Source organism: Maylandia zebra, linkage group LG22 (genome assembly GCF_041146795.1).
Source record: "Maylandia zebra isolate NMK-2024a linkage group LG22, Mzebra_GT3a, whole genome shotgun sequence".
Lineage (NCBI taxonomy): Eukaryota > Metazoa > Chordata > Actinopteri > Cichliformes > Cichlidae > Maylandia > Maylandia zebra.
Window position 1 is genome coordinate 22,696,017 of NC_135187.1, and position 26,494 is coordinate 22,722,510.

The following is a 26,494-nucleotide window of genomic DNA, read 5'->3' on the forward strand; positions in this document are numbered from 1 at the left end:
GACAAAGAAGTAGGCCACACAACAAAGCATATGAGTCAGCCACACATGAACATGTATGGCCACTAGTGGGCAGTAGAAACAAGCTTTATAGTATTACACAGTTGCACTTTTAGTTGATTTTGAGAGCCTACAAGGAAACCATTTACTACTGTTTAAGTCATGCACATGCAGAGCAACATTAATGTGTCTATACTCAAACTACCTTGAGCTTCGTGACCTTTGTGACCTGTACATGAGGCCAGAAAAAAATTACTAACAAACTTCCACAGTAGTATTAAACATCTGTGCAGCCACTCCTTTTTTTGTTGACAGCAGTCAAGCAGAATAGGCGATTTTCTGCAGAATGCAAACAATTCATGCAGAAGAATCGTGTGAACAGGCATTTGCGTGGTTTAATAGTGTAAGAAATAACGAAAAGGGACTAAAGACAAAGCCCAGCAATGAACACAACAAACAAAACAACATAAAATTTAACGAAAACAATATTTATTTGCATGTTTTCACGGGGACAATTATCATATGTCACATATACATTGTTAAATTTTATTGAAATTGTGTAAAGTGGGGCAAAGCATGTGGAAAAGAAAAACTAATATACAGAACATGTTGTTTAAGAAACATAATATACAGCGATATTCTGATAAAGAATTAAAATATACAGTATCTTGATCGACAAGTACGTACAAAGTTACATTCCTTTATTCGTTTTTATTTCACTGAAAAAATATTGGACCAAAAAAAAAAAAGTAGCCTGATCACAAATGGAAAAGCTCAGGTGAGGCCTTAGCGTCCACAGAGGTGGACTTGCATTGCCTTTCCAGAAGCTTTTGTTGACTGACAGATTTGCTGTTGCTGTGCTGGATGTGCTCTCTCTTATATAAATGTTGCTCTCAGTGGAGAAGGTGACTGCTGCTGTCACACTGTTGTGAAATAAGTCCTTATATGCTGCACATAGGCACCTCCTATATTGCTGCCACTCACATTAAAAGCAGCATCTTACCAGCTTAACACAAGTGTCAAATAAAATTAAAATAACAGAAACACAGCATTTCCATAAGCATTCATCAGAAAAGGCAGATTTAGCAACACTTTTAAGAGAAATTGGGGCACAGAGATGGTTTGTGTGGGAGAAGCGTACAAGCATCAGCTAAAACAGATGTGACAGATTGCGGATGTACAATCGCTTTATGCTTCACGATGTGGTTTGGCCAGCTTGTTGAATACTCTCATCCCCTCTCAAAAAGAAAAAAACAAAACAACAGCTCACTGTTTGCCCCCAACGTAAAGGTGAGGCCGTTACAGCAAAACTGGAAACCCACAGGATGCCATCGAGCACAGACGTTCGAGAGACACAAGGTGCACGTTTCTAGACGAGGAATATATAAAAAACAAAAACACATCGAAACACAAGTGCGCGCGATCAAACGAGTCAACCGAGATCACATTCAGAGCACATGTTTTACCCATTTTTTTTTATTGTTTTTTTGTCAGTCTTTATCAAAGACTTTGTCAGAGGGAGAAACATTCAGAGAGACACATTCGCAAATCTTAACAAACATACAGTACAGTACATACAATCAGAGCTAGATACACATTCTTTTCATGCAATTCAGTGGAAACATCTGAAACCCGGCTGACCTTCACCTTGAAGTTTTCCGTTTCTACTCCCACTTCTCTGTTCACCTCCTATTTACAGACATTCAACGTTATTTGAGGCCACTAATGCACCAGGCAGATTCTTAACTGGAGGTGTGCGGGCGCTGATGACACTGCATGCAAAATTATTTCTTTCTTCTTCTTTTTTTATTTTTTATTTTTTTAAGTGTCCTACCCTTGGTGAAAGAACAGCACAGTGAAGACAGTGATGCTGGACTGCTGAATTGCTGTTTTTTTTTTCTATTAATCACTAGTTAAGTGGTTGAACAGGAAAAAGCATACAGGAATACTGTCCACTTACAGTAAAGCTAGTGTTGATCTTTGGTCTCCCAAAATATGGTTTTGGACTTTTGACATTTGAAGATTAAAGATTCTAAAAGAAGCCCTCTAGATATTCAGATGAAGACATCAATATTACGGGCTGTGTAGGTAGGATTTGTTGCTTGAATTAAATATTGTTAGATGAGTAGAATTTCTAGATATATGTGGCTAAAAATGGTTATGCGTATTTGTCTTCTGCATGCAGCATGAAGGGACTATTAGGCTAGCCTAGCTTTTATATTTTTTAATGATTATTAAGTGAATTAGCAGCAGCTCATCTCACTTATGTGAAAATATACTTTTGAAAAGCTCTAGATCTCGAACTTGAAATTGGCTGAATAAAGTTGTAGCTGCTACACTTTGCAAATATGGCTGCTGTTAAAATGTAGCTATGTCTACGGTGGCCCTGAGAGGTCACATGCACTGCAACTGTAGAAAACACCAGCAAAACATTAACATTTTGCAAAGCACCACAGAAGTTGATTAAAACATAACGGACATAGAAAAAAAAATTCTGACAAAACACAATGGACACTGTAGGTACATGGTTGCTGTTAGCCGTTTACTGTTAGCTGTTAGCCAAAAACATTTTTGTTGTGTTTTGTTTGGTTTTTTTCTGTTAGCTTCTCCAGTGTTTTTCTTTCCATTTCCATTGGGTTTTATTGAACTTCAATTATTTTTTGTGTGATTTTGCACCATTTTTCATTTTTGCTGGTGTTTTATTAGGCAGCAGTGTGTTTGACCTCTCAGGGCCACTGTATATATCATCACTAAATGTCGCCCCATCAGTTGGGTAAATACTGGTAATGTAGGGCGTAAAGTATGAGCCACCTATTTAGGTTGCCAGATTATATATCTCGGTCTATTTGAGCTTTTAAAGCTAGGCTAACCCCAATGCCAACCCCAGTGCCATCTGATTAAATATGAAACAGTGCAATTCTGCAGCTGCTTGATACCCTCATAATGTTTCTGCACACAAGCTCTCTCTCATAAAGGCTGGGCAGAAAGAAAGCTCTGGAGTCCTAACCAGTGGCCTCAGAACCGCCTTGTCGTAGTCGTCATATGAAAAGGTCCTGAAGGCAAACATGGAAATCTGCAGAACATGGCTATGCATGAGACGGCAAGAGGAAGCGCGGCCAGAGAGGAGAGAGAGAGGTAGTAGTGGTTTCTCAAACCTTCTTCTTCTTCTCCACCTCAGTCTCCTCCTCCTCCTCCCTTGCATCAGAAAATGTTTAATGGAGAGTCTGATCCACGTCGTTTCTCTTCTCCTTTTGTGGGTCGTTGGCGCTCCATCGAATCTCAGATAGACAAGCTCATTTCCACACGTGCGCTGTCATGTGTGCCGAACTTGGAGCTGCTGAACCTCCCATTTGTTGACCACTGTATCCCATCATACCGCTGGTGTTGTAAAGATTCATGCCGGCCATGTGCTGAGTCATCTGAAGGGCACAAAATGAACTTTAGCAACGGATCCACTCCTCTCACAACTTTCAAAACCCCAAAAAACAAACACACACCTGACTGATGTTCCACTGTAGCTGCTGGGCTTGCTGGACTCCATAAGTCTGCTGCTGGGGTAATGCGGGCAAACCCCCAACCTGCTGCTGCTGCCCCATCATCCCACTTTGTTGCTGTCCTATAATGCTGTTCTGCTGCTGTACCATCATTCCAGTTTGCTGCTGTCCCATCATTCCTGTCATGTAGCGCGACGGCACAACGCCGCTAGGCTGAGCCGTGACACCCTGAGCGCCCATTAAGCCATTCTGCTGCCCCATCATGCAGTTCTGCTGAATTCCAATCATGCTGTTTTGTGGCACTGCCATCACCCCGCTCTGTTGCTGCCCCATCATGGCCATCTGTGATGTCATCATAGTGCCTCCCATTCCCCCCGCCTGGGCTAAAGAATGGTATGGACCATACGGGTGTGTTGGATATCCCATTTGGTTCATGTACAAGCCTGCTGAGAGCAATCACAGACACCAATAACGATGAGCAGACTATCACCGTGTCAACATCCAGATCTGGACCACATCTGACAGAAATCTTATAAACTCTTACCATGTGCAGCCATACTGCTGGCATGTACCGAGGGAGTGGAGGCGTACAGGGAAAGAATGGAGTCCTTGGATAGTTTCTTGACAGTGCCCTCCTCTGCTTTGGGTGCTGCGTCTAAGAACAAGCTCAGATTCTCAGGCACTGAGGCAGTCACTCTGCTCTGAGGCATGGTGCTGGAAACAGACTGGACAGACACAAGGCAAAGATGAAAGTCTGTCTGAATGTACGCAAATAAAAACTCAGCAGCTTATAGCATGTACAGTGTGTTGTCTACTACCGTGCTTTTTGTAGAGGAAGCAGGGGAGGGGGCTGCAAGGGAGCTGAAGAGATCCAGGGCAGAGTGTGCAAGGGCTGCGTTAGACACCACTGGGCTCTCATTACTGTCTGGAACACATCCTCCACCATTAGACACCACAGGGCTTGGAGCTGGGGCATCTAATAGAGGTAATGATGATAACAACCGTTTCAGGTATCCACGTTCAAAGCAGCTCATCTAATTAAGATTCAGCTTTCTGTCCTAAAATAGATGCCTGGCATGTTTATTTGCTTTTTAGGTGCAGACTTGCAACATAAAGCAGTTCTATATTAAGACAGCAGTTTCCTGGTGTGCTAATATTTTGGACTCTGTGTTAGTGTAAGCGCATGCGTGCAGGTGCATAAGGCAGAATACCTAGTCCAAGCAGGTCTGTGACAGACTGGGAATCTGTCTTTGGGCTGACGTCCTTTTTCTGTCACAACAGAGAAAATCAGTGTAATTAATGCAACAATTCTGCACTGGCGAATGAGTCTGTCTGCCGATTCTTTTACTCTTCACACTCACTAGTGGTATAAAATGACTGTTCCATTCAAGTCACCACAATAAAAGTTACCAGCTTTTCTCTGCCTTTTGTTGACGCCTTTTCAAATACAGGGATGACCTGTATTTGATAATTAAGTTCAACAAGAATGTTCTACAATATGCATCATCTGTCCAGATGCTAAAATGTTTATATCACTTCAATTCAATTTTATTTATATAGCATCAAATCACAACAGTTGACTCAAGTTGTTTTGTTTTGTAAGGTACAGAGTTTACAAAAATACAGAGAAAACCCCAAAAATCAGACAACCTCCTATCGGTGCCAACCAAGCACCTGGCGACAGTGTGAAGGAAAAACTCCCTTTTAACAGGAAGAAACCTCTGGTAGAACCAGGCTCAGGGAGGGGCAACCATCTCTGGCAACCGGTTGGGGGTTAGCTTTGGACCTTTTTTTAAAAATGTTGTTCAGGCTTGAAGACAGGGAGTGTGGTTGCGACGATTGACTACTACTGCATTAGACTTTGGTTGCCTCTTGATTTTTTTTTAAATCAATTTAGCAACTTAACAATATAATAAACAAAACCAAGATAACAAAGGCCAGAATGGAATCTCTGGTCTATGATATGAACATGGAATGATGCACCTACCAATTTCATCTTCTCAAATACAACTGGCTCCTTTGGGATGTTGTCACAACTCTTTTCTTTCTGCACAAAGAAAAGAAGTGGTTTTGTTTGACGACACTCAAGGTTGGTCGAGGGTAGCAGGAAAGTAAGAGAAATTCACTCTCCAAACCTGTTCTGCAGATTCTGCTGGAGACACAAGAACAAACACGTGGATCTGTTTGTGTGGACTCACCCTGAGCATCTGGATGTCAATGACTTTATCCATGTATTTCTTCTTTTCGTATTTGTCCCTAATAAAGATCTCGGCAGCCTGGTCTGTCTCGGGACGCTGGAAGCACTCGGGTAAAAAAGCCTCGTAGAGCCGTTTGGCCTTGGCATTTCCCATCTCTTGAACACACTGGGGATACCAACGGAGAACAAAAAAACTGACACATTGCAAAGAAATCTAGTAATGTTCAAATGCAATATCCAAGGTGTCCTTGTTAAAGTGCGGTTATATGAAAAAGCAGGATTCTTACAGTGAGAGCTGTAGAGAACTAAAGAAAAAGTGCTGACCAAAGAAATCCCCTCACACTGAGAAGCATCACGCTGACTGTCTTGTCTATCAGACCAGACGAGATGAGCTGCATACTAAAGAGAAAGAGGCTACTCGGAGGTGGAAAATCGTCAGTTATACTGTATGTGAAAATACCAACTACCAGATAAAATAAGCATATATACATAGAATAAAATTACTAAATTACAAAAAATTATATTGTTGTTTATTTTCTATCCATCTCTATATTGCATGGAAATCTATTTTATTTAAAGGTTTTACTTTCTGAAAGATTTTCACAAAAGAAGCAACAGCTTAGAATTTTGGGAAAACAGGTGTTTTCTTGTTAACAGTCTTATGCAATGAACAATACCACCTATTTTAAAATTTAACTTAAAAATCTAAAGATATAACCAGCACATTTCATTTGTGTTGCTTTACCATAAAGACTCAAAACAGAGTCAGCCAAACATGTCTGACCATTTTAAAACAAACTCACTGATTAACACAATAATCTTATTTACTTCAACTTTTAAGTAACCAGTTTAAAAGTGAACAGTAGTGGTTTTTCTCGATCTTATGCTAAGCTAATTGATTGATTGTGATTTGGATTATATCCACAGTATACCGCCCCCCGCCCCGCCCCCCATTACACATGTTTTACTGGGTCATAATACATCCCCTTAGTTTATCCTCTATCTGAAATAAGCTGTCTCTTTAATGTGCCACTCCTTAATAGACAACCTTCTTCTGATTGGATGCCCCTCACTTGGCTTCCACAAACAGAACCCATGCCTTGTAAGCCACCTTCTAGTCTGAAATGACCATACAAGGAAATTTGAGCCAGGCTAGTGTCAGTTAAGCTAATTAGAGAAACTTGAAAAACAAACAGACAACCAAAAAACAAATAAGAAAGCCAACATTTATAGCGTTTAATAATCAGGGACAGTTCAAAATATTTAACCCAATATTTAAAAGCTTTTGGGTTTTTTAGTGGTTATGAAACTTTCATAGTGAAGACCACTGACCTGGACTTGCTCCTGCGTCCACTGATCCAGGTTGACAGACTTGACCTTGGAGATGTGAACCCCCAGGTTTCGATGGATACCAGCACAGCGGATACAGATGAAGATGCCCAAATTCCAGGATGCCCATCGTGGACCTGGAAGAGCAACGGGGGGAATGAAATTTAGAGGAGAGGAGAGAGTCTTCGCAGAGGAGCGATGCAAGGAGGTGGTGATAAGCCAAGCTAAACGTATAAAAGAGATTTAGGTTAAACAAGAAAGAGGGCTAAGTGAGTAGACTAGAGAAACATGAGGGAAAAAAACAATTAATTTTAGACCAATTATAAAGAGACAAGTCTGAAACCTCAATTATGAGTCTGAACTCAGCAGGGAGCACATCTAATCCTGTGTAAGTCATGCGGTGGCCTAACACATAACAGGATCCAATACGAGAGTTAGCCTACATAACTGAGAGGCGAGAGGAGGAGTACAAAGTCCCACAAACACGCACCTCACACACACAAGCAATCACACACACTCAGGGCCTGGATACCTGCAGGGATGATTACTCATTTGATCAAGAGCCTGTGTGTGTGGGAGCACTGTGATCTGAGCCAAACGTATGGATCCACTCAGATTTTGTGGAGACCTGTTTATTGCTTATGCTGCATATGTTTTAGCTTAAAAGCATGCTTGCAAATCTTTCTTCTATATTCAGAACATAAAAGAAATAAAAACATCATAGATGAGATCGTTATTTATTTATTTTTGCTCAAGATATGCAACCATCCTCTTTGGGGACTGCACTCAGCTTCAAAGATAATATTTGTGCTGTTCTTACATCTTTACCATATCTCCCTCCTCCTCTTTCCTTGCCTCCATCTCTTTCTGCGACTCTCTGCCTCCACTTCTCCAAACCATCTCTGCTGTGAGTCCCTGCAACCCTGCTGCCACAGGTCCGTGCACTGTGGCCTTCACGCCACTAGGGGGAAGAGCAGCTTTTCGATTTGGATTTCTCCTCTTCTGGCAGATAAAGGCATTGTGCAGAGCTTAAGAAAAGGCCATTCTATGCAAATGAAAGGGGAAGTCGAGTTTGAGAAGGGAAAAACATGCAGCGCCTTCCTCTTTTCCTCTGAGAAAAACACTGCAATGAATAGGCTCCTTCTTGAATCCTACTAGAATTCTGTTTGCACTATTAAGAGTTAGTTTTCAGTTTTCTCCATCTTTTTAAACTGCGAATCACAAATGCAAAAAACACCATGTGCACTGGTCTTCCTCACTGTCTAGCTGCAGCATTAGCTGTCTACTGGCTAATAATAGTAGAATTACTCTGCAAAGCCTGCTTAGCCACTGTACACGCCGACACAGACACAGAGAAAGACAGAGACGCTGTCAATAGTGTTGAAGTCCCTGAACACTGGAATTAGTTTGTCCTTCTCATCTCTTATTCTAATGCTCCCTCTGTGCTCTAGCCGCCATTTCTTATCTTTCTCACTACGGCTGCCTCCCTCATGTTCTCCTTTGTCTGCTTATATCTCTTTCACACCAGTTCCATTTCTTCCTTTCTGTTTATTTTCTGCCCTCATGTTTTCTGCGATTTGTGGGAATGCTTTTTCCATTTGCATATTGAAAAGTTTCTCCTTTTTTTTTTTTATAGCAATGCACAGTTTTGACTGATGTCTCTACAAAAAAATAGGCGAGTCTATAATAACAATTAGATCAGCTGTCATGAAACATAGTTTAGGTGCTCCTGATGTTCAGAAGATGAATCATAGCTGACCTGACCTCTTCTCAGTCATCATTATGAGGCTGATGTCTGTGCTTTTAGCTGAAATGTCTTCGAAATTATGGCATGCGTTACAATAGCTTAACTTTGCTTTAACAGGCAGAGCCCAACCACTATACGTTTGTATTTTGTCCCTTTAGACACACAAAACATAGATTTCCCTAACATCTGTTACGTGTAACTCTTTGTTTACTCATTTGGCCTCGTTTGTCTGACTCTCCTCGGATGGTTGTTTGGTTGTTATGTTGCCAGCAGGGAAGCTGTAGAGTGCCGTCTGGTAGACAAACTATGCAATGTAAATCCCCAAAAGTTGATTCTGTCATCTGGACGTAGCGTTTTCAGTGGGAGAAACGTTTCATCACTCATCCAAGTGACTTCTTCAGTCTCAGCTGACTGCAGGTTTCCCCAATCTTATAGACACCTACAGGCCAGTGGACACTCTTTCAATGATAAGGATGTACACATCCTGGACAGGGAGGAACGCTGGTGTGAGCGCAGAGTCATACGAAAAGGGAAAGACCATCTCTGAATCGAGGAGGGGGCCTAAGGTTACATCTTTCGCCATCTTACAATGCTGTGATTCCAGCCATTCCCCAACTCTGTGAATGGTACTCACGGCCATGGATCAATTGTCTTTGATCAATGAGCTTTGATCAGTGGTTGTTGATCAATGGTCATGAGAATTTGCATAATTATGATGAAGGTGCCCTCCCAGCCCATTGTTCCTTCAGTGGGCTGGTTTCAGTGATTTTGCAAATGTACGGTTTATAAGATTGGGGAAACCTGCAGTCAGCTGAGACTGAAGAAGTCACTTGGATGAGTGACCAAACGTTTCTCCCGCTGAAAACGCTACGTCCAGATGAACAGAATCAACTTTTGGGGATTTACTTACCTGGATGATATGCAATGTAAACATTGATAAATTAGTCAGGTTTGATCAGGAAGTCATAATGTGTAAAATGACAATATTCTGTTCAAGTAACTCAAAGTTGGTGGGTCCTTAGTAAACAGAACCCACTTTGAGCAGCCAAAAGAAGAAGTTTATTGGTGTGGCCCTTTACAACAGTCCCAGTTTCTCATGTCGCCCCTTGGGAAAATTAATTCCCAACCCCTGCTTAAGGGAGGTAGCCAGCCACCTATGTGACTGGAGCATGCATGTCCACTAGTAATTGACAGTGAACAACCTCACACCTTTTCTTTCTTGATTAACGGAATTACACTAAAATTCAGCTGTAATTTCTATTTATTGTCAATTAGGGAACACTTGTCCTCGCTTACTTCTGTGTTACACTGTAACACAACTCAAAAACGCACACCCCTCTGAAACCCTAAGATGTAACAAACGTCGTAACAAACTACTGGAGTGGACATGAGGGAACGGAGAAATATGTTTCTGTCATGGCTGGTACAGCATTTAAAATAATTAATAACACATAATGCACCATGCACAAGCATGAATACTAGTAACAGTGTTGGCCACTTACAGTGGCTTGCAAAAGTATTCGGCCCCCTTGAACTTTTCCACATTTTGTCACATTACAGCCACAAACATGAATCAATTTTATTGGAATTCCACGTGAAAGACCAACACAAAGTGGTGTACACGTGAGAAGTGGAACGAAAATCATACATGATTCCAAACATTTTTTACAAATAAATAACTGCAAAGTGGGGTGTGCGTAATTACTCAGCCCTCTGAGTCAATACTTTGTAGAACCACCTTTTGCTGCAATTACAGCTGCCAGTCTTTTAGGGTCTGTCTCTACCAGCTTTGCACATCTAGAGACTGAAATCCTTGCCCATTCTTCTTTGCAAAACAGCTCCAGCTCAGTCAGATTAGATGGACAGCGTTTGTGAACAGCAGTTTTCAGATCTTGCCACAGATTCTTGATTGGATCTAGACACCAGACAGGTCAGGGATAAAGTTATTGAGAAATTTGAAGCAGGCTTAGGCTACAGAAAGATTTCCCAAGCCTTGAATGTCCCACGGAGCACTGTTCAAGCCATCATTCAGAAATGAAAGGAGTATGGCACAACTGTAAACCTACCAAGACAAGGCCGTCCACCTAAACTCACAGGCCGAACAAGGAGAGCGCTAATCAGAAATGCAGCCAAGAGGCCCATGGTGACTCTGGACGAGCTGCAGAGATCTACAGCTCAGGTGGGGGAATCTGTCCATAGGGCAACTATTAGTCATGCACCGCACAAAGTTGGCCTTTTGCAAAGAAGAATGGGCAAGGATTTCAGTCTCTAGATGTGCAAAGCTGGTAGTGACATACCCTAAAAGACTGGCAGCTGTAATTGCAGCAAAAGGTGGTTCTACAAGGTATTGACTCAGGGGGCTGAATAATCACGCACACCCCACTTTTCAGTTATTTATTTGTAAAAAATGTTTGGAATCATGTATGATTTTTGTTCCACTTCTCACGTGTACACCACTTTGTGTTGGTCTTTCATGTGGAATTCCGATAAAACTGATTCATGTTTGTGGCTGTAATGTGACAAAATGTGGAAAAGTTCAAGGGGGCCGAATACGTTTGCAAGCCACTGTATGTAGGTCATAGGCTCTACAAAGATTCACCACAAAAGTCCAAATCAGCCTTTACATGCTAAACCGATAAACATACCCAGTAAAAATCAGCACCGTCACTGTTAGCATCTTGACGTTAGCACTTAGCTAAAAGCGCTGTTATACAGTTCAACTGAGCTGCTAGCATGGCTTCAGAGTCCTTTTTCCATACACTGCCTGTTATTTTTCTCCCCTCATGCGAAGATTTAATCTGCTTCCAGCTGGGTATTATGAATGTTTGGAGTCATGGTCCTCAGGTGTGCACCCGAGTGCGCTGATCCGGTGAGCCGGGGGAGCAGAAAGAGCACACAGATGAAGGCTACATTTAAGGCAGATCACACCTGCACACCACAGAGAAGCAGCCTTCTCTTGTTCCAATCAATGCTATGCTTGAGTAAGAACCCATATGCAGTGCGTCTGTCCGGCAGCACTGCACACCTACAGGTGCTTTGAACAGATATACAAGGAAGTAGGTGGAGGAGACGTCTAAAAAGGGAAGAAAAGATTGAACCAACGATCCCTATGAATCACTTTTTCTTTGTGGCTGGCATCACAGTGAGTGTAGACTGCTCCACCGTTCACCAGCAGCAGTGAATACATGTCCTCTTTTCTTGATGTGATCAAAAGAGCAAATGCCAACATCATTTAAAGGTCTAATTAAATTCTCCAGGTCTGACTAATAAGTCCCTTTCTCAGTTTTTACACGGAAAAGCATCCAAAAGCAGAGACAACTGATGAATCACCCTGGCAAAACTAAATAAATAATTAAATAAAAAAAATGGCTGTGGTCATGGTTGTGAAACACGCAGGCTGAAGCACATTAGGGGTGGAGAAGGCAGAGCCACAGCGACAGCCAAAAACAGAGACAAGCAGGAGGGGATTTTTATAGTCATCAAATGGTGGACTTTAGACGTCCTGCTGGGGTGTAACGGGGGTATGACGAGCAGAGAGCGCACACAGAGATCTGTAATGAACTTCGCTGTCATTTACACACACGTATTTGAATGCTTTTCCATACCATTTCTGGCGACTTAGTCATTAACTTCTCATCTTAAACACATCTCTGTTTAAAACCCTGTCTGAATCCTTACAGTTACAAACACACAGGTGCACACGTTACACAAATACACTGGTCCACCGACTCTCACACACATACACACTTGTTCATGAGCAGGTACATATGGTCCATTAGCCTACATCCCACAAGGATAAATGGTGCTCTCTGCATGTACCCAGTTAATCCCACGGAGCATCTCAGCCATCAGCGGATCCCATGCCCTGCTCCGCCGCCACACAAAACACACACTCATGCATACACCCCTTTGTCCCTTACTCTCTAGCCCATTAGCATCTAAACCAATCCAGATACCCTGGAGCCACCCAGTGACCCAATCTGAACCAAGCAGATGGAACCTATTGATAATTTACAAAAGGCACACCCACCATCTGTGTTACCATGCAAACATCATGACTGTGATCCTGCAGGTGAGTAATTGAGGTCGAACAGTGTTACATATAAAAAGATGAGTAAGGTAGTCCAAATTTTTAGTCCTGCTTTTATGTCTTTTTTAATCTTATTGCCCACATATTGTTTTTATCCCCTGAAATGTTATAAGGTTATTGTGCTGAGTAGTCATCTGTGTTATTTGCTTAGCTATTAGAGCAATCCCCTACACTAAGATAACCACTATCTATAGAACTAAAACGCATCCTTAGAACCAATTTATCACCCGGTGAAACAGTAACAGCACAATTCACGTGACATAACTTACCTTTGAGGAGCTCACAGCTATATGATTTTTAGGTTTTTAATAACTGCTCTCTTTAAGCTGCTCCTGACATTTTGTCTGCTTCCTGTGCGGCCAATTCACAGATAAAAAACCCCAGCAGACTGACGTGTGACCTTATTATACTTCTGTGTGTTTTTCCTACATGGTTGTATAAGGCTGAATCACCAATCAGTCCAAACGGGCAACTCAGGGGCCACGAGAAAAGTCGTGTTTAGGATAGTCTTACGGAGGGGCAATATCTTTATGTTTTATCCTATAAATTGTTACAGTGGTCAGTGCTCATGTTAAAAATGGCCAAAGTTTCAATGTACAAGAACTCTCTAAGAGCCCAGCTCAGCCTCAGACTGATTTTCTTTTCACTCGTTCTGTGTTTATACACCACTTTGCATTTAATCATTAATCTCTGGCTCTCCTCCACAGTGTATCTTTTGTCCTGTGTCTCCATCCTCTCACCCCCAGCCAGTCATGGCAGATGGCTGCAGCTCCTTGAGCCTGGTTGTGCCGGAGGTTTCTTCCTGCTAAAACGACACTTTTTCCTTCCCACTATTGCTTAGCGATTGCTAAGCTGGCGCTTACATATTCAGCATTCTTAAAGGGATAGTTCACACCAAAAGCAAATGTATGGGTTTTTCCTCTGTTTTGATATTCTGTGTTAATAAAGTTAACTAGTTTTGGTGATGTTAGCTGTGCCTTCTTTTCATTATAATGGAAATACATGGTTAAAAACTGCTTACTAACTCAACAGTAGCATCTTTTTCCAGAAATCGTGACCCATTTACTCCAAAACACTACGGTGAGCAGTTTCTGGTATGAGTCCTTTTCTTGGTAAGGAAGCATGCAGCTGACAACATTACAGCTCAGCTGAGGAAGGACTCCCTTAATGTTTACATCCTGTCACGCTGTCACTAGCACGAGACGCGTGTGTCCTCCTGCGCAGTGATACGATTTGCAGGTGTAAAAGCAGGATCAGGGTTGTTAAAAAGGGACCCAGCAGCTTATTTGTCCCAAAGCCCTTTGCAGCTTAATCTGGCCATCGCTGTGTATTAGAGAGTTGTGCGCACAGCAATGTAGCACGGTGCCACCCTCTCTCTGGTACTGAGGCTCTGTACTTTGTGCCAGCCAAGGACACACGCGCAAACAAACACACACCGACACACACGTCCAATAACCTTCTTCTCTGAATGGAAATCTCTGCTGACTTCTCATTGGATGAGATTAAAAAGGGTCCGAGGGGAGGAGGGGACTGAGAGCTCATGGTAGAGGTAGACAGCCTGGCATCATCAGGTGATATCACCACAGCAACCAGGGCCCAGCATGAGTAAACACAAGTACAATAGAGACAATAAGGGAGACATGCTTTTATGCTCATTCAAACACACATGCACACACATGCACGCACATGTACACAGCCCCTTGAGACTGAAGCCAGAGGTTGAAGTGTTGACTACATTATGCACCCTGCCTAACCCTCTGCCTCTCCCCCTGTCTCTTTATTATTTCCTGGCAGTATTAAGGATTTACTGGAGGGGTGTGACTTTATGAGGAAGTGGTAGAAATAAATAAACAAATAGCACACAAAGTCATTCAGCCCAGAGAAACAGACAGAGACAGGAAGTTTGCGGCGCACAGGCAGTAATCTACAGTCGGAGAAAGAGATATTGTTAAGCGGCGCAGTATATAATAGACAGGGGAATGTCTGAGAGTGCTGCTGTTGTGTGTTTGCATTCGCTGGAATAAACACGTTCTTGGCTCCATACACCACACCACTTCCTCTCTGATCATCCTGAGAGAGGGAGGGAGGGAGGGAGAGAGGTAGGTGATGAACGTGCAACGGCAATCAGGTGCAAACAAGATTAGACCAAACCCCATTATGAGCCATATGGCCAAAAAGAAAAAAGAAAACCTGATAAGAGAGAGAGGGCAGGGGAGGGCACTAATGTGCTTGAGGTGTGCACTTGTGCGGCTGTGCACGACTCGAGTGTGTAGTCTGGAATCTGTACTTACAGTTTTGAGAAATGCACTACTCAGCAAAGAGGTAAAAAAACACTCTCTGAGCATCAGCTCAGATCACAGAGTCAGCCAGGACTTTGTAACCTTTCAAAATAAAAGCTTTTTATAACAAAATAATATTTGCTGTTCTTTAAAACTGTATTCATATTTACTGGAAAAAAATTTATTTTGGAACAAAACATTATATTTTAAAAATCAAAAATAATAAGATCTGGCAACCTGTCCAGGGTGTACTCATGAATCACACAGTCACATGTCAGTCATTTTCTTTAAACCCATTGGTGGTTAATTCCCTTACTCGCCAGTGGTTATTTTTCCTGTTGTGACCACAATTCAAATTTTTACTGTCATCCCACGGTCACTGCTCGTCACATTGCTGCAAGAGCCTTCCTGTGTGGACACCCTTTTAGCAAATTGTACAAAGATTTTGTAATGTGTGAAATCTTGACAGAAAACATGTTTTTGTTCGTGTGTGTGGGTGTGGTTGGCAGGGATGTCGAGCTCTTACATTGAAAATCTAAAGAGTTCACACCAAGAGAGCCTTTGTGACCATGATTTTAATATGCAAGAAGAAGGAGAAACGTAGTAGTAATCAAACTTGTGTAGCTAACTTAAATACCCTTTCTCTCTCCACATGTGCCTGATTTGGGAGTAAAAAGTCATAAAATTAGCATCGTATTAGCATCACATATGCAAATATAATCTTCTAAGATATCATTTATTCTCTGTGCTTCTGAAGTCTGCGTCCGAGCCTTCAAACAGTATGTAAATAAGCTGCAGGAGCCCAATCATACTGTGCTGTTTTCAAACTGTCCACTGAGCAGTCACGAGTGTGTTTGCCTGAAGGCGAACAGCATCACTTCTAAATATCTTGTTTAAAAGAGCACCCAAAGGCAATAGGAACATTAACAAAACCCTGCGTTGTTGTATTCATAGATCTGGTGACTTATTCAGTTTAAATACAACTAAGACCTTGTGGTCACATGTCATCTTACTAAAGTAATGTACAAATGTGTTTTAAAAGGAAAAAAATGTCTATCACAAATTAGATACAGTATTAACATCCTCCCAGGACAGATGATGTGCTGTACTGACTTGACAGCTGGAACTGATTTTTTCTAAAGCTTTAATTACACACTTGAACTTGTATAGACTTAGCTGACTATACAGTTTAGCCTATAGATGTTAGATTTTTTTATTAAGGCAAAACTTTGCATAGAATTCGGTATTATTATAAAAAAAAGGATACTAATATGCTCACTACTAAGTCTGTGTTTTTAGTCTTGGACTCTGCTAAAGTAGCTTTGCATGAATCAGAGTTCAGAATAATCCTTATTTATCTTCATTTAGATCTTCCTATGTCTGAGACAAGCCAAATCTGATTGGTTGCCCCTTGTAAACAGAAGATTGACCATAAATTCTCTGCCTGAAAATACCTTGTTGATGTTGGAGGTTTGAGGAGAATGGCCAGACAGATTTAATGTTGAAACACAAAGAATCACTCGTTACAACCAAGGTATACAGAACAGCATCTCTGAAGGCACAACAAACTTTGAAGCAAATGTACTTCAAACCACAGAAGATCATACTGGGTGTAAATCCTGTCAGCTGAGAACAGGAAACTGAGGCTACAATTCATACAAGCTCACCACACATGGACAACAGAAGACGTAAAAATGTTGCCCAGTCTGATGAATCGAGATCTCTACTGCAATATTTGGATGTTAGGGTCAGAGTTTGCTAGAAACAACATGAAAGCATGGATCCATCCTGCGTGGGGAATATTTTCATACCAACTAAGCATCGTTTAAATCACCACAGCCTACTAGAGTGCTGTTCCTGAGCATGTCCATCCCTTTATGACCCCAGTGTGCCCATCTTCTGATGGTTGCCTTTAATGTTTGCCAAGTGGTCAGTAACTTTCGCATATATAGTGAATACTCCCATTTTAAACTGGGATCTGTCTACACATATCATTCTCAAAGTTTGTATTTACCAAGGGTGTCCTCCTGCGTTACAGTGATTTGTGTACACACAGCGCTTCCTTTCAAACATTTAGAGTCAGTGATGTTGATCTCGATAAGCCCAACACCGGCTGTATGCTCTACAGAATCCACCCACAAGGCCCACACAACATGCATGTAAACAAAAACATTCCTTTTCCAGAAAAATATGCAAGAGCTCTTTAACTAACATAAGGAAACAGCCCCACGGCCTCATCAACTTGTTGATGGCTCATCCGAAAACCAAATAAAGAGCAACCTTTGAATAGTCTGTTTGTTGACTCAAGACTCTGACTGAGTGTATTTGCGACCAAAACACCAGTGTTTACCCACCCCTATGGCAAAAATAAAGGTTCAAGGCCTCCTTGAGGCAACACACAAATGAACACACAGAACACCTGACAGTCTGATTATGGTGATTCAGTGTATAAAAAGACAGCCTGGCTCCACTACAATCAAGCAACTCAATAAGTCTCCTTGCTATATAGGTAATCACTGAGAATTGCAGCTCAGTGTTGTAAGAACATTGCAGTGCCTCTTTGTTAAGAGTTGGGTTTCACTGCCTGCTCCCAGTCTGCAAGAACAGTGTGTTCAGGGTGACTCAAAGTCAGCACAGGTGCCTTCAACTCCATCTCTGAGCGGCGATAGCTGGAGTCATTTTCACTAATGAGCGCATTTTCTCACTTCATCCCGCCACGCAGTTCTCACCCTTTAAAACCTTTTTGGATCCTATTACTTGAGGTAGCTTGGCATGATGTAACTGCATGCCATGCTCCAGCCGTGTAAGGATGTGGCTCCACGTCTTTGCACCATAGTACAATGCAATTGGCCGAGGGATGATGAATGCAGTGCAGCATTTTTTTTTCCAGCGTAGTAAACGATCAAAGAGGGTCGATTCAAGCGCCGGGCGCGCGCCTCGGGCACAAAACCCGGGGAAACATGACCCTGATGGAAATCACCTACCTTTCGATTCACAGTCAGCGCAGTATTTGTTCTCCTCCAGCGCCAGTAAAGAGTTGAGGACAGCCTGGTATCTGTCAACGTCTTTCACAGATTTGCCCGTCATCATCCTCCTCCACCACCACCACCAACACAACAGTTCCTGCGGTCTGTGCCGGCTATTGCCAAACGAGCCCTTAACAAAAAAAAAAAAAAGGAAAGTGTGAGCACGGGCGATCTGCTCCGCCGTCCCTCTTCTTCCTCTTCCTCGCCGTGGAGCGCAGAGTTTGCTTCACGACGATGGGATGATTGCCTTTCAACCAACCAGCATGCGGCTTATTCGAGGTGAAAATACCCCCAATCAGGACGAAGAGGATGCCATGTGATGTCTGAGATTTAAAATGTGATGCTGACTTTGAAGCACATCTGTTACCTATCACTACTATATTCTCTCTGTGTGTGTGAACCCCCTTCCTCCGTCTTTCTCTCTCCCTCTCTCTCCCTCTCCCTCTACCTCACTTTCTCTCTCTTTCACACACGGACAATATCTGTAGAGTTAAAAGTTATGTTATGAGCAAGAGTAATCACTACACTTATTGAGAAAAAACTTTTTTAACGACTATAGGTTTCAAATTATTTGTCAAGGAATCTTACAATTTTATAAAGCAGGCTTTTAAAACTCCCAATTTATCAATATATTGCCCATATCGCCATCGTGTGGTCAATTATGGGAAGATTTTGTTGAGACCAAGAATTTGCGGTCCTCGGTTCCCCTCCAAGACGCCAGAGGGCGGTAAGATAAGCAGCTGAACAAAAACGGCGTCAAACACACCCCTAAAACTGTAGGAAAAAATGGGTTTCTTTCAAAATAAAGTGTATTATCTGGTGTTATACATAAGAGGCTACATTTGTCTAAATATCGGCAACAACAGAGTGTAATTTTAAAGGCTTTTTATTCCTCATTGCACCGTTTTCTTTAGTTTCAATGGTTTACTCGCGAATTTCCCGCAATAAAGCTTTTACTTTTAAGTAAGACCGGAAGTTCATGTTTCTATCTCATGACGCTTGATACAGCGAGAGCGACTTAAACAGGCGATTACGGAAATAACTGCTTAGCCCGAATCAAATAAATAAAGGATTAATATCGAGTGCACCACCTGTGTAAGCCCGTAACACCCGTCACAATGTCCAGACAAGCCAACCGGGCAACAGACAGCAAGAAGATGGTAGGCGACTCCCACAGGATTAATGGCAACATAGCAAGCTTAGCTAGCAGGATGCTAACCGTGGCTGTAAGGCTAAATTAACAACTCACTCATGTCTCTGAGCTGAGCTACTCGCCAAATTATGCATATTTATCTTGCACGTGTGGCTAGGTACAAGAGGTATATTTGTACCTGTTTAACATTTATTTCACTGTTGCTTAATGCCGGGTTTGGCTTTGACAGGAAGTGGAGCTACAAGCTAAGCTATGACAACAAAACACAAAAACACATTTAAAAGCTATTTCTTAAAGGATTTTTCAGTTGAACGTATATGAATTTGCAATTTATTAACTGAGCTGACTAAAACTGTAATATACCTTTCTAAAAACGACGCTAAAACACTATTTTCCAAGCAGGTATCGTAGCTCCTGTGCCGTGACAGGTCATTCATGTCAGCTGTGGCTATAATCTTAACAGTTATTTTATGGTCATAGCATTAGATCTGTATAGCTTTTAAAGTTTGGTGTGAAAACTGAAAGATCAGCAATAGAAAAATGTGCCACATATTAATGAAACGTTATTCAATCCTAAGCTGGCATCAAACGTTAGTTCAATTCTAGGAGCTGCCCTGGGACGATCTGTTTAACTTCTAGATGTTCAAAAATATCCCATCCCCAAATTATTATTTAATTTAAAAAATTTTATATAGGCTTTTCTTGCTGGTAAAAAGGTTGTCATTTGTCCAGATTTGTGTGTGGCAAACATAACGTGATCTGTGTGGTTTCTGTTGGTTTTTTGTTTGTTTGTCTTTTAGAACTCGGAGTTGTTCACACTGACTTATGGGGCCCTGGTCACCCAGCTTTGTAAAGACTATGAGAATGATGAGGAGGTCAATAAACAGCTGGATAAGATGTGAGTACTCTTTCAAGCAGGATTTTTCCTGTCTTTGAACGAACCATTTGCTCCACATACAGCAAAGGCATTTTTTTTAAAGCACAACCGACAGACATTAGTGCTTCAATTTGTGACCATTTGAATAACAAACTTTGAATTAAGCTCGAGTCTTGCCAAATCCTCTTTTGGGGCTCACACCCAGCTGTCGGTTGAAAATTGTGTAAATACTGTTAAATGCACTTGCTGTGTGAAACAAAAAAGCATTACTTAATTAGAAACACAGAAGGTAAACTTTTCCATCACTTAAACAGTAACTAGGTACTTTATGAGGTACACCTATTTGCTGCCCTTCAACACAAATTCCTAATCAGCCAATCACACCTCAGTTCATTTAGGTTATCCTGTCTCAAGCTGTTAGGGAGGCAACAGTAACTCAAATAAGCACTTGTTCCCACCAAGGTATGTAGAAGAGCATCTGTGAATACACGGTGTGTCAAACACTGGGATACAGCAGCAGAAGTTCAAAAGCACAGCGCTTTTTCTGTGTTAGCTGGCTTGACACAGTCAAAAGCCCCAGTCACCGAAAATAGCCACCACAGTGCTTTTTACCACCTTTCTGTTAAGCTGGGTTTCTGCTCTGCTATGTGAATGATTACATAAAAATAGTGATTTTACAGGTCATGTGACTCTTCTTTCACACAAAGTGAGTATCACCTACTGCAATAAGAGACAGATCCTCAGATAATGATCATAAAATGGTGATTAAAAATATACCAGTAAAATGCACCATTGTCACAAAGAGAATGCTACTGAAGAACATTAATCTTGGGATTTATTTCACACAGCGGTAAATAAACAGTTCCATGTGCTGCTATTTATTTTAAAGGTGACTGCGGCACATTTGCGCTTTGAATCTTTGAACTAGTTCCATTTAAACATTAAAGGTTTCTGTTCTGTAGCCTAACAAAGGAGATGTGGAAATCATTTTACTTTGTCAGCAGAGGAAAGTGAAATGAATGTGTTTTGTTCTGGTAGCTGCAATTCCAGCAATGTAAAAGAGATTTGGCACCAAATTAAAAAACCTGTGCGAACATGGTCCATCCAGCTTATTTTAAACTGAAAATTGGAACATAACCTGGTCAGGTCTTCAACATAAGTTACCACGGTGATTTAGCTAGGTAAAAAGAGAGCCACTTTTGTGACACAGAAAACTGACTTTTAAGCTCGTAAAAGCTTGATAAGCTATTAAATAACATGAAGGCATGGATCAGTCCGGCATCAAGCTGGTGATGTAGTAATGTGTAGTGTATCCATCTTCTGATGGTTTTTTCCAGCAGGATTAAGTACCATGTCCCAAACCTCAGATCATCTCAATCTGATGATCTGAGGTCAAAACAAAGGCACCCTTTGTTTAATTTATAGTTAATAAGTTCATCTATGTACCATTAAGTATGTGCTATCATTCAGCCTGTTTAATTTGATACATTAAGAAACATAAACCTGGCTCTTCTGGTAGATAATTCCAAGCCGCTGAAACTCACTACATAACTGTTATGATGTGCAGGTGTGCATCACAAAGCCATAATGCAATAAACACACAATTTATAACATCATACATAATTTTGAACGTATCACAGGAAGTACAATGCTGATGACAAGGTATTGCCGAGTATTCTGTACATGAGTATTTATCTGTAACAAAGTTCAGTTCTTCTGTCTCGCATATGTTGAGCCTGTGGTTTTCAGTGGATGCTCTCAATCATGCATCCTTTGGGATTTTTGAAGCCTCTTGGGTGACTCTTTATAGCTGACAGCTTCATTATACTCTTTAAGCGTTTTCCTATTTTCAGTTCATAACATAGCTTGACACAAAATGGAGCAAAGACGTAGTCTTATCGGATTTCATTTCTTACACTGCTGCTTCTCCTCTTGTAAGTTCTTTGGATGGGGTCTTTTGAAGAAGCAAATATTTAATATTAAGACAGAAGAATCTTAGGAATGCCAAGCAGGAGACAGTACTCCCCCAGAATAAGATTAAGACAAAATGATTGGTTTCTAACTTAAGAAATTTAAATTATCCTGTCATGCTGACAGACCTTTGGACTGGATGTACTTTGTTTCTCTGGCTGTGCGGTAACCCTGAGCTGTCAGGACGGGGCTCGTCTTACCTGGCCTTAGAAGGCAGTGAATCTGCACTGCCCAATCTGCCAGATGCCATCCAGCTGGTTAGAGACGGACCATGTTAGGATTGGGATGCATCCATTGGCTTCAGACTCTGCTGTTAGGTTAAGTTGTCTGGACTCTTTAATCAGAAATGTCATTATTTGGCAAGTATATGAACCAAAAATATTTTGAAGGATTTGAAGCTGTCTGCCTTGGCTTTACAGTTTGCCGCAGGTTAGCCTGTCATTTCCCCCCAACTACTTTTCCTTTAATATAAAAAGAAAACATGACTTTGTCTCTTACCCACTTCTCTCTCTCTCTCTCTGACGTTCTGACTTCCACAGGGGTTATAACATTGGTGTGCGTCTGATCGAGGACTTCCTGGCACGCTCAAGCATCGGCAGGTGTCAGGATTTCCGAGAAACAGCCGATGTCATTGCTAAGGTAACTGGAAGGTTCCAGGCCAATCAGAGCATGACCATGGACTTCTCCCAAGATAGACAGAGGGAAATAGGAGAGGGAGGAAGGGACAGAAGGGACAGATTAGAGGGAACATTTCTAATAAAACACCCTAACACAGGATGGGTGAAAGAGTGTCAGGATAAGGGTAAGGGGTAAGTAGACAAGAAAAGCTCAAAACACAGAATGAAGCATATTTCTAAACTTTATGCTAAAATCACATTCGTGTGAGTGTGTAGAAATGATCCGATGTGAAATGTGATGCGAATTCAGTGAAACATCTCTGGTTTGCCATCTTTGGACTTTTATTTTGAAAGAGAACCTGTTAAGCTTTTCCTTATTTTCTCTAACATATTTGCTGTTGCTATCATAGACGCTCACATTTGTCATGGCCAAAGTAACAAGTTAAGAGTAATCCCTATGAACCAAAGGCTCTAAATACTGGCTGTGAGCACAGAAACCACACCCACCTGCTATTCAAACTTTCTGGTAGTGAGCGGCAGCCAGTTAGAAGGTTACAGGCCTTAAAAGGAACAATTTATTTATTTGTTTATTGTTCGTGTAGTAGATGTAGTGATGTGCTTTACCAAGGCCCAGTATAAGAAAAATAAGAATTATTTTCAAATGTGAATCATGCATAGTTGTTAAAATAGCTGGAAGTTAACAAAATGGGTCTCTGTTCAGCTTTGGCAACAGGGCTGCATAACTGAGTCTGGTTTTATACTAAGTCACCTGGCTGTCAGTTTTTCCATATGACTTCCTTGTGACAAAAGGACACAGACAGACCAGGAAGGCGGCTCTCGGGCACGTTGAGCCTCTTCAGTTGCTTTCGAGGTGTTACATCTGCGTGCAAAGGGAGTCATTCCACAGATGTAACAACACTCCAGCTCAGGGACCTGGCTCGTGGTCATGAAGAGAGAGGTCAGCTCTGTAAATGGAGGACCACTATGGGACAGCGGTTTGGAAGGTGCAGTGAATGACTGCTTCAGGATATCTCGTGACCTCTAGCTAAACTCTGAAATCACCTCAGCAATTCTTCAGTTAAATAGACGCAGAAGAGGTCTGTTATGTGGTCACAACAGATTTTCTACAGCTGTGGATCATATTTTCATTATTATTCTATGGCTAGTGATGTTTAAAAACTGGAATAAGGACAGCAAACATTTTACATATGAGTGCAAATCTGCCCAGGCCAGCTTAATGTTGGAATTGGAGCGTGCAACTGGGATTTTGTTTGCGCCATTGAAATTTTATTTGTCAGAAAATGAGAAAGCCTGCCGTTCCCTCTATGAAAAAGTGATAAAGAAGAACAAAAGCCAAAAAAACTGATGACTTTATCAGAAAATATTTGTAAATGATTAATGTTTTTTTTCCCTTTTTCTCCTCTGTTGTTAATATTGGGGTCTTCATTAGGTTGCTTTTAAAATGTACCTAGGAATCACCCCAAGCGTGACCAACTGGAGCCCTGCAGGAGATGAGTTTTCCCTTATCCTCGAGAATAATCCACTGGTAGACTTTGTGGAGTTGCCAGATAACCACAGCACACTCATCTACTCCAACCTTCTGTGCGGCGTCCTCAGAGGAGCCCTGGAGATGGTAAGATAAACCTCAGAAGTTTTAAGGTGCCGCGTGTATAGGATGTATGGAAAAATATAAAGAAACAATGGTGATATGGTTCCAGTGCACAGTTACATTTAGCTTATGCCGTAAAATGATGGCATACATCTTTAATGATGTCTACTACCAATTTTATTTTGGATTTCCTCTAATCCACACAGGCTCAAACAAATACATATATAAATACATTGGTAGAGTTTATTTAAATTGGTTGGTTTTCTGGCACAGACCTGGCTTTTAAGTGTAGTCCACAAATTTCCAATAGGGTTAATGGACTGATTCTTATATAGCGCTTTTCTACTCTCCCAAAGTACTCAAAGCGCTGTATACAACAAGCCACATTCACCCAATCACACCCATTCTCACGAGCACTTTCTCTACAAGTAGTGCTTTCTAACTACATTCACACACATTCATACTCCGATGGATGCATCGGTTAGTATCTTGCCCAAGGATACTTGACATGCAGACTGGAGGAGCCAGGAATTGAACCACCAACCTTCCGATCAGTAGGTGACCTGCTCTACCTCCTGAGCTACAGCCCCCCCAGGGTGGAGTTTTGGGAAGTTTTCAGAATGTTAATGTTGGCCAGCTTTATCCATTCCAACACCAGTTTTGTTGTGTGTTTGGGATCATTGTCTTGTTGAACACCCAGCTGTGTCCAGCCTTCAACAGTCAAGATTTTGATTCTAGGTGAAATAGAAAAATTTCGAGATAGTTGTCCTCCTTCACTCGTGCATGATGCTCCTTTTTTTTTTGCTGCCAACAGCATACTTGAGAGTAGGCGCCGTGCTCTTAGATTTGAAAGCCTAACACATCTCTTGTCATTGTGGCCACATAGCTCAAACTTTGTCTTATCTCACATTATACTTTTCTTCCGAAAGCTGCTTGATTTTGGAGCAGGTGCTTCTTTCCTGGTCAGCACCTTGTCAATCTATGACAATGTAAAACTTGCTGTGGACATAAAACCTGATGAACATTCATGCCCATGATGAGATACAACTTCTGACCACAACTTTAATAGTGGAAAATGAACAAATGAGGATAAAAGTCTGTCTTCCTTTTTGTTTTTTTTAAAACAAAATCTTTATGAATGTGGTTTAGGTCCAGATGGCGGTGGATGTGAAATTTGCCCAGGACACTCTGAGAGGGGACAGTGTGACAGAAATCCGCATGAAGTTCATTAAGAGGATTGAAGAAAACCTGCCTGCGGGAGACGAGTGATGGAAACGCAGAGATCACCTGCATCCCACAGAGGGAGGACTGATTTAAACACAGAACACTTTCACACTTTAAAAGATGAACACGATTCACACCATCAGACCGCATGCTCAACTTTAACAGGATGGTTACTTTTCTGGCAACATAACATCTCTACGAGTCGATGTGAGCATAAGAGGCTGATGGATGATTCACTAAAAATACCTGAATCGACTCGTAGCTTCAGTTTGACCATTTATTTGTTACTAACCCATGTTTAAAGACTCTCGTTGACATCTTTTTCTCATGAATAAAGTGTTTCGTTTATTTTTGATCGGCACAAGGCGAGTAAGTCTTATGCCAAGTTTTTCTTCTTTTTTTTTTTGTTTGTTTGGTTTTTTTTGGTCTATCTTCTTTGTTTTTAATGAAATCACACTTTATTGCTGCCAATTATTTGGCATGTTAATTTATGATGATGTTCAGTAAAAGTGACATATTTGATGCGATGCTTTTCTCATCCATTTATGAGATTTGAAACCTTCTAACATGCCTGCTTGGGGACCTTGAACACTTTAAACCAAGCTCTTTCTTACACAAACACACTAAATGTTTCAGTGTACTGTGGAAGTTATTTCTTTGGAGCTGTTCTGCAAAGGCAAACAATAACCGACCTTAATTTCTCTCTTATGTTTGTTCAGGGCCCATAGAAGCATTTGCATGGGTGCAGAAAAGTCACCAGTTGGGGCTGTCACACCTGTGAATAGCTCCCTTACAAGTAATGAACAGAACCTCTCAGTCAGACCTGCTGCACACCTCATCAATAACTTAAAACACAGGCGGCCATTCATGAGATGTAGCACATG

At 41.5% G+C, this 26,494-nt stretch overlaps 2 protein-coding genes across 4 annotated transcripts; one reads left to right on the forward strand and one right to left on the reverse strand.

Annotated features, from left to right (window-relative positions):
* Positions 1–464: 464 nt before the first annotated feature.
* Positions 465–18,570, reverse strand: smap2 (small ArfGAP2). Of its 3 annotated transcripts, none has more exons than XM_076878961.1 (9): positions 18,118–18,570; positions 7,021–7,154; positions 5,690–5,854; positions 5,479–5,538; positions 4,703–4,760; positions 4,310–4,467; positions 4,036–4,216; positions 3,495–3,934; positions 465–3,416 (listed from the first exon to the last, which is right to left on the reverse strand). In XM_076878961.1, the coding sequence occupies exons 1-9, from the start codon at positions 18,221–18,223 to the stop codon at positions 3,291–3,293; spliced, it is 1,428 nt and encodes a 475-aa protein (XP_076735076.1). In that variant the 5' UTR covers positions 18,224–18,570; the 3' UTR covers positions 465–3,290. The 3 variants fall into 3 exon arrangements, with proteins under 3 accessions (XP_076735076.1, XP_076735075.1, XP_076735078.1); XM_076878960.1 differs by having other exon boundaries at positions 3,495–3,937; positions 18,118–18,569; XM_076878963.1 differs by lacking the exons at positions 7,021–7,154; positions 18,118–18,570 and adding an exon at positions 5,976–7,012 and having other exon boundaries at positions 3,495–3,937.
* Positions 18,571–19,137: 567 nt separating this feature from the next.
* On the forward strand, positions 19,138–26,137 carry trappc3 (trafficking protein particle complex subunit 3). Its single transcript, XM_004547825.6, has 5 exons — positions 19,138–19,319; positions 20,113–20,210; positions 22,700–22,799; positions 24,228–24,410; positions 25,536–26,137. Exons 1-5 carry the CDS (start codon positions 19,278–19,280, stop codon positions 25,653–25,655), a joined length of 543 nt encoding a protein of 180 aa, XP_004547882.1. The 5' UTR covers positions 19,138–19,277; the 3' UTR covers positions 25,656–26,137.
* The last annotated feature ends 357 nt before the right edge of the window (positions 26,138–26,494 follow it).